Source organism: Echinops telfairi, unplaced genomic scaffold (genome assembly GCF_000313985.2).
Source record: "Echinops telfairi isolate 266 unplaced genomic scaffold, ASM31398v2 ScPeMD7_7424;HRSCAF=8462, whole genome shotgun sequence".
In the NCBI taxonomy this organism is placed as follows: Eukaryota; Metazoa; Chordata; class Mammalia; order Afrosoricida; family Tenrecidae; genus Echinops; species Echinops telfairi.
Genome location: NW_022111324.1, coordinates 13,649,555 through 13,658,339, shown reverse-complemented (window position 1 = coordinate 13,658,339; position 8,785 = coordinate 13,649,555). Strand labels below are relative to the sequence as shown.

Sequence of the window (8,785 nt, the reverse complement as noted above, 5' to 3'; positions counted from 1 at the left end):
GCTGATATTATAACAAGTCCTGGAGCCCAGTTTTTGGCTAAAGTCTTCAGTGCAGTTTGGACTTCTCTCAATGCCATTGGTTCTTGATTATGTGTCATCCCTTAAAATGACTAAATGTCAACCAATTCTTTTTGGAACAGCGACTCTGTGTGTTCCTTCCATCTGACTTTGGTGCTTTCTGCACAATTCAATAGTTTGCAGGTAGGAACCTTCAAAGCTTCCACTCCAGGCTTAGATTTTTCTTTAGTTCTTTCTGCTTGAGATATACTGAGTATGTTCCTTCCTTTTCTTTTTCTAAGTGCAGGCCTTTGAGATGTCTTCTGAACAAGCCTTTGCTTTATCATTTCTTCAATTCACGTTAGCCACTCTACATATAAGAGCATATTTCAGAGTCTCTGACATGCAATTTAGTTCTTTCTTTATTCTTGTATTTTTAATGACCGTTTGCTCTCATGTCTGATATTCCTGATATTATCCCCAAACTTCTCAGCTCTTTGGTCATTAGTGTCTAATTCATAAATCTGTTCTTGAGATATCTTCTCAATTCAGGTGGGATGTGCTAAAGGCCATCCTGTGGCTCTCCTGGGCTTGTCTTAATTTTCTTCCGCTTCAACCTGAACTTGCAATATGAACAATTAATGGTCTGTTTCAAAGTAGACTCCTTCTTATGGCTATTGATGTGGAGCTTCTCCATTGTCTCTTCCCACATAGGTAGTTAAATTGATTCCTGCATTCCATCTTTCAAAGTTCATATGTATAGTTGAAAAAAGGTATTTGCAAAAACAGAAGAAAAAAATCATTGCTGGTGAAGAAAGCTGATGGTGCCCAGCTATCAAAAGATATAGTGTCTGGGATCTTAAAGGTTTGAAGGTAAACAAGCAGCCATCTAGCTCAGAAGCAACAAATCCCACATGAAAGAAGCACACCAGCCTGTGTGACCACGAAGTATCGAAGGGATCAGGTATCAGGCATCAAAGAACAAAAAATCATATCATTGTAAATGAGGGGGACTGCAGATTGGGGACCCAAAGCCCATCTGTAGACCAGAGGATGTTTACAGGTAAAGATAGGAACTGGAAACACAGGAAATCCAGGACAAATAATCCCTTCAGGATCAGTGGTGAGAGTGGCGATACAGGAGGGTGGAAGGAACGTGGGATAGAAAAGGAGAATTGATTTTAAGGATCTACATATAATCTCCACCCTGGGGCATGGCCAACAGGGAAGTGGGTGAAAGGAGACATTAGACAGTGTAAGATATGACAAAATAATAATAATTTATAAATTATCAATGGTTCATGAGGGAAGGGGGAGCAGGAAGGGAGGGAAAAAAAAAAGAGGAGTTGATACCAAGGGCTTAAGTAGTGTGTTAGTCTGAGTACTTTAGAGAAACAAATCCACAGAAACTCATGTATAAGAGAAAGTTTTATATAAAGGTTAAGTGAACATCAAGAAAACATCCCAACCCAAGACTGGCTAGACCAGAGGAGGTACACTGGTACAGATAGGAACTGAAAATACAGGGAATCCAGGATGGATGAGCCCTATAGGACCAGTGGTGTGAGTGGCAAAACAGGGAGGGTAAAGGGAGAATGGGTAGGAAAGAGGGAACCGATTACATGGAACTGTGTGTGACCTCCTCCCTGGGGGACAGACAACCGAAAAGTGGATGAAGGGAGACGTCGGACAGGGCAAGATATGACAAAATACCCATTTATAAACTATCAAGGGCTCATGCGGGAGGGGGGAGCGGGGAGGGAGGGGAAAAATGAGGACCTAATTTCGGGGGTTTAAATGGAGAGAAAATGTTTTGAGAAACGATGTACAAATGCGCTTTACACAATTGATGTGTATATGGATTGGGATAACAGTTGTATGAGCCCCTAATAAAATGTTAATTAAAAAATAAAATCAGACCTTAAAAAAAAAAAAAGAAAAAAAGAAAACATCCCAACCCAGTGCTGCCCAAGCCCACAAGTCCAACATTAACCCATAAGTCTGACACCAATCCACAAAGTCCTCCTTCATATCACAAAATACACACTATGATGCCCACTGCAGGAGGAAAGCCAAATCAGTGAATGTGTAAGCATCTCAGTGCTGGCAGGGGTTTCCACATGGCTGCTCCAGCACCCAGGTGCTGCATCAGGGTAGGTCCATGTGGCTTCTCCTTGCAGGAAATGAGCCTTGCTGGCTGAAGCAGGGAACCGGCTAAGGCAGCTTCACCCTGGTCTGACCAACAGAAAGCAAGAGACCCAAGAACAATATGGCCTTAGTGGTAGAAATAAAGCTGGGCATTATAGGCCAGAATTTTGGAAGAGCAATGATTTTTTATCCTAGGTTAAGTCTATATATTTTTTAAGTCTATCTGTTTAAAAAAATAATTTTATTGGGGGCTCATACAACTCTTATCACAATCCATACATGCAGCCATTGTATGTCAAGCTCATTTGTACATTTGTTGCCCTCATCATTCTCAAAACATTTGCTTTCTACTTGAGGTAGTTTATTGCGCCAACCTGGCCAATAAACACATATTTCCCAACTACTGATCCTTCCTCTTTCCTTCCAACTTTCACATTCCAATCACCTGTATCAGTGAATCTTGATTACATGTTTGATCAATTTCAGACTGAAGAAATTTGTACAAATCTTCATTTTTTTCAACATTGTCTTTAGTGATTTATGCATCATTCTGAAAAATAGTATTAACTTGTCTTCCTTGTAGGCATATAGACATTGTTTCATCACACATATATAGCATCGTACTTCAAGATTAATCTTGAAATGTTCTTTTTCATGATGCCTGTGACATCCTTCCTCTTGAATTTGTCATTCCTAGCATATTGAATCATATGATTGTTCAATTAGAAATGGTTAATACAAGTCCATAAGAGCCTTAGTAGCATGGCGGGTTATGTGTTAAACTACTAACTACAAGGTTAGCAGTTTAAAACCACTAGTTTCTCCTCAGGAGAAAGATGAGGCTTTCTCCTCTTGTAAAGACTTATAGCCTTGGAAACCCACAGGGCTGTTCTCCTCTGTCCTGTCGGGCCATTATGAGTCAGAATTGACTTGGTGAGTCAATGATCAGTCCATTCATGCCTAGAATATTGATCTCTATACATTCCATTTAAGTTTTGATGACTTCCAGAGGAAGCCGAAGGTCCTGGACACTGATTTAGCCACAGCATCCAGGTCAGCTTTCCTTGGAAGAAGTCCTCCCTCAGTTGTATTTTGAATATTTTCCAGGCTGAGGAGCTCATTTTATGGCACTAGAGCAGACAGAGTCCAACTGCTAGTCATAACAGTTCTCAGTGGCTGAGGTTTCCGATGTGAACGGTTTCTTCCAACTCCTTCTCTGTCCTTAGTCTGAACGCTCACTCGGGTGGTCCTGCTGGCACTTGAAAAGCATATCTTCCGGGATCATAGCAACACGCAAGACACCACAGGACAACAAATGATAGGTGAGCTGGGGCTGCAGTCCTCGGAAACGAATGCAGATTTGCTTTGATTGTATCATGAGTTGATCTTTGTGAGATGCATGAAAGATAAACTGCTCATTGATTAGGAAACTTCCTTGACTTCTTTGAAAACATTGCAACTTTGAGGATGGAGGGCTCTGTCCACTGGCTCAAAATGAAAGTGTCATCGATGCTCTTTTGATAGTAGTGTGCTTTGTTCAAAAGGCTACACCAGCCCAATGATAAGCTTCTCTTTTCTCTCTCTCACAGTTTTCATAAAGGTCTATTTCATTAGTGGTGGATAGCGCATTTAACAGTTAAGCACATTTAAATTATGTATAGGTGACTGTATGACTGCAGCACGGGTAACTGGATAACCAATTGAACTAGAAACCAGCTAACAAGTAACTGTATAAATGTTTAACACACAGTTTTGAGATCATCCTTTGTTTTTTGATCACCTCCCGGTGGGATGACCTGGAGTTGGGTGGGGGTATGGGGAAGCCTGCTGGTCACAATGGAAATATGTTAAGGCCAAATCTTCTGATACCCATTCCCAGAGGTCTCTTCAGCTGGATGACGCCTCCAAGTCCAGGGCGAGCCATTTGTGGCCTCCAGCAGGAGTGCTCTTCCCGGCCACCAGAGCAGACCATGGAAGCGTCACACCGGCCTCAGAGTCTGAGTACAGCCCACTAGAGCTGTTGACTTTTGCAGAAATGGAAGCTGTGGGATCCAACTGATATTTAGAGCAATGCCCAAACAAGGACCGTTGGTACCTGAGGTCCAAGCCAAGTTTACTGACGTGTCAAGGTTTTCACATATTTTTGATACATTGATCCTCCAAATTCTTTCCCATCATCAACATTAGTGTGTAGCTGGAAGTCCTCAGTCCTGTCGCCCACTGCAAAGTTATTCCTTGTCAGCTTTGACTTGGCACTGTCAAAGATCATCTGATAACCAGCAAGCCTGCCGACATAGCCAAAGACACCTGATCCATGGATTGCAGGTCCAGCACAATCAAAGTCAACATCACAACCAAGGTTTATACATTCCCTCTTGTAGGGAACCAGATGTTGGGAATTCCACACCACTGCAAGACTTGGTTTTCACATTCAATTTCTCCAACCCCAAACAAAATCCTTTGTTGAAAATATCGCTGGCAGCTTTGCCAAGGGCAGCATATGATGGAAGAATGTACACTGGCCACACACAGCTCTGCCTGTAGGTCGCCATGGTGAGACAGGGAGGAGTGTTCTGCACCGCAGTGGCCATGTGGCCTGAGGGTACCCCCGCCCATGGGGGGGCCTGCTCAGTCCGTTGGCGGGGGCTGCAAAGGCAGAAGCTGCCTGGCCCTGGGTCAGGCCATGATAAGCTTCTTACATAAATTACTAAAGATGAAATTCTTACATAGGTTATCAAAGGTCCTACAAATTAAAACAGCTGAATTATAAAATAGTACTTAAACATCAACCAAAAGAATGATTGTTGGAGACTGAGTCAAGGAAATGTGTGCTTAAATGTGTGCTTAAATGTTGGGATAGTTCTTCTAAGAAACTCCAAAATGGGAATTCATTCTGGTGCACACTTCTCTTTGTGAACCAAAACAGCAATTGTAATTTTCTCTTCACGGAAGCATGTTAACCAAAAGGGAATGCAGCTCAAGCTACATACAATATTGCTTTATAGATACTGAGTTTTTCATCCTTTTCATTTTTATTCTTTGTTTTCAGTCTTTTTAAAAATTTCAATAAATCATTTTATTGGGGGCTCATACAACTCTTATCACAATCCATCCATCCATCCATTGTGTCAAGCACATTTGTACATTTGTTGCCATCATTTTCAAAACATTTTCTTTCTACTTGAGCCCTTGGTATCAGCTCTTCATTTTTCCCCTCAATCTCCTTCCCTCCCTCCCTCCCTCCCTCCCTCCCTCATGAACCCTTGAGAATTTATAAATTATTACTATATTTTTCATGTGTTATACTGACTGATGTCTCCCACTACCCACTTTTCTGTTGTCTATCCCCCCGGGGAGGGGGTTATAGGTAGACCATTGTGATAGGTTTTCATCCTTTTGACAGTCAATTAAAATTATTTACTATGATTTTCAGCAGCAATATTTCTTACTGTTTCCTTTTCAGCGAATTGTCCACATTTTGCTACAGTATTTTAGGCTTTTTAGCTGTGATTCTTTCAGCCATTAAATAAAAAGTAAATTGAGTTTTACAATTATGTGAGAATTGATTCGTGCACACTTTTTCTTGCAGCCTTTCTTTTCAAACCCTCACATTCTACTGTCACATGTAATTGGCTGGCGGGAATAAGTATTCAGAGATCTTCTTAGACAGAGGCTTGATGTCTAGTTTTGGCTTGAATTTGATGATATTGTGCTTCCATAGCCTTATCTGCCCAGTGAAAACTTTAACATCTGAAGGGCAACATGTTTTCTAAATGCAAGGCATCATGATCACAAAGAGGGCACCAATTCATATTTAAAATAGTAAAGTAAAATAAATAGCTGTGCTTTCCATGTCCACGAGTTCTTTCTCCTTTAAATATGTCCATCTCCATCTTCTGCACAAAGAAGTTGCAAATAACGTCTCATTTTGCTGATATACAAAGATACTTCCTTCCCTTCTGTCATTAGACATGTTTCAAGTGACCCGCAGGGGTCTAAGAAGCATTGGAACCCACAGAAGAGGAACAGGTTCTGTCTTCAACAGTACCCCTCTCGAGCATCCCTTTGTCATCCACTGCAGCCCTGGGCTCATAATGGGGACTCTTGCATTTGCATGTTTGAATGTTCAATGCAGAAATAATTTCACCATTATTTCAATAGTAAAGGAAAGTGGTCTCGATTAATAGAATACTCCTACTTTCAAAGATTTGAATTCAAATCCAGCTCTAATCTTAAGGAAAAGGAACTGTGCTTGAAACTTATTTGATTGATTGATGTAAACTTATTCATTGATGTAAAAATTAAGTGTATGTGTTGAGGGGAGGAAAGTAAAAGTAGGAAAGGAGGAAAAGTCCGAATAATTAATCTGCTTCTTTTCTGTTCTGGAAGGCATACAACTAGGGTGTAACTGTTCAGTGACTTTTGTTAAAGGATTAGGTGAAAAAAGATGCCCAGTGTGTCTAGCACAGTGTCTGACACATAGTGGTAGCTTCTCAATCAATAGGAACTATTGACAGGGGACTCTTCTTTCTGCATGATTCACTATGCCATTATTTTTGCCCCTCCTCCTCCCTTCCTTAAAGTGTGCTTTATTTCCCAATCTCTAAAATAGGTTCAATGTAAGCAAGAACTGAATAGGTCAGCGATTTTCTCTTCTTCAGAAATGCCAGGGATGCATGCGCTAGATCTTATGCCAATAAATGGTGATTTTTATTTTTCTCATTGACCCACAGTCTGGTCATGGGCTCACTGAGAAATTAAGAAAATGACACTCTTTTATGACTGTCATCTCACAGTCACTCAAATCTGTACTGGGATGTCACAAAAACAACTCCCTTTTAGCCCAGAGGGAAAAAAAAAAGAAAGAAAGTAAAGGGGAAATTCAGATTAGTCACAAAGAAGTTCCCCCGCCTGCCTGCAAAGGCTTAAGTGTTCAAACTGAGAGAGTCCTGTCTGCTCTTTCAATCGCCTTTATCTCCGGCCTTGGGACCTCTGCACTTTCTGATTGATACTCTTTGTTTCGCCTTCATCTCCTCTTTTGTGGGGAAGACACCAGTCTTCCCGTTGCGACAGCTTTCATCTTCCCTGCATCCAGATTGTGGAGATGGAAAGGGCCCAATCCCTGGACGAGAATGTGGGAAATGCACCAAGGCTGAGGAGGAACAAGCTCTTGCTGGTGGTCTCTGTGATTCATGGGCTGGGGCTGCTGCTCTGCCTGATCTACATCTGCCTGCAGCTCTCTGCTTCTAAGGTAAGATGCCAGGCAGCGCATTTCCTCTTCCAGTTGGTGCTGAGGGCAGCCCTAACACCTTCAAACGGCCACTTGAAAATGATCTGATGACAAAATTGTTAGCAGTGTTGCCCCCCACTCCCCTGCCTTCAGTTATTGTAAAGTGTGGTTAAATACTCTTCTCTTTCTGTCCTTGCCTTCCTCTTTTCCCTGGGGAGTGGCATTGGCTGAATGAGTGAATGTCGGGGAGGGACACACACTGCTTTGCGATCATTGGTGGTTTTCCTTCGCAAGTCAAAGATCCTGGTCTTTCTGGCTGAGCCTGATTTGGGAGCTTTGAATCATGGATGCATTTGGTTTATCCATCCTGGTACTAATGTCTCTGGCTAGGGGATTAATATAAAAAGGAAATTGGAGACCAATTCTACTTTTTCATCATATTAATAAACTCCATACAGATCTGTGTATGAGGGGGTGGGGAGGTTAAAAGGCCTGTGGAAAAAATCCAGGAACTTTTAATTCTATGAATTTTGTGACATCTCTTGGTATAAGAAGACTTCTTTTTCAAGAATGCTGAAACTATTGATATTAACTCTTTTAAAATAGCTAACCTGTGCATTTTAAGAGCTAAGGCGTGTGTGCGCGTTTTGTGCACATTCCCATCTACGCCCAACAATTAATTCAGGTGTTGTCTCTAATAGTCTCTATCCGTCATAGCGTAAAGACATCACTTGATTCCCCCCCCCCCATTTTGTCCAATATATTATGCAATGGGAGATCTCTCTCCCTCTCTCTTGTCTCCCTCGATCTCTCCATCATCATCTTCAGTATTTCATGACCCTTAATTAAAATCTCATTTTTCCTTCATTAATCCCAGGCACATGCACCCCTCTATTATTATTTTACACATACAAACATTATTAGGTCTTTAAGGACGTTTTGGATGGCAGGAGACCCCCTTGATAAGGAAATAAAGGAATATTCCTCTTGCATTCCTTTGTTGGGATGAGTTTAACAATATTGGCTTCCATGGCTGGCTGAGTTGGAGAAGTTCTCCCTGTTAAAAGTCAGACCGTAGGAACTGGTACTTCTCTGGACAGCCATGCCCTAAACTGGGCACCCCAGATGAAACCAGGATGCGGTGGTGAGCAGTGCTCTCAGAAGCCTGTGCCTCTCCGCCCACAGGGACACAGGGACGGAGGGTTGGCAGTGCGAGGAGAGTGGGTGTGTCTGGCTGTGACTGTGGTGCCCACCGAGGGCTGGTGTCCACAGGCCCCACAGGTGCAGGCCGGCCACTCTCCCACCTCCAGACCGCTTGACCAGACATCGCGCCCATCATCTGCTCCCTAGACCACACGTGTCGTGCTCTGTGGGCGAAATCAGAGTAGGGGGATGTGGGGAGAAAGGGGG

At 42.3% G+C, this 8,785-nt stretch overlaps 1 protein-coding gene and 1 pseudogene across 1 annotated transcript in view; one reads left to right on the top strand and one right to left on the bottom strand.

Annotated features, from left to right (window-relative positions):
• Positions 1 to 4,032: 4,032 nt before the first annotated feature.
• LOC101641737 lies at positions 4,033 to 5,352 on the bottom strand (annotated as a pseudogene).
• Positions 5,353 to 7,249: 1,897 nt separating this feature from the next.
• The window catches only part of TNFSF4 (TNF superfamily member 4), a 26,729-nt gene continuing 25,193 nt past the window's right edge, over positions 7,250 to 8,785 (top strand). Inside the window, exon 1 of the mRNA XM_004706824.1 lies at positions 7,250 to 7,396. Within this exon, the coding sequence (XP_004706881.1) occupies positions 7,250 to 7,396 (147 nt within the window). The remainder of the gene's footprint in view (positions 7,397 to 8,785) is intronic.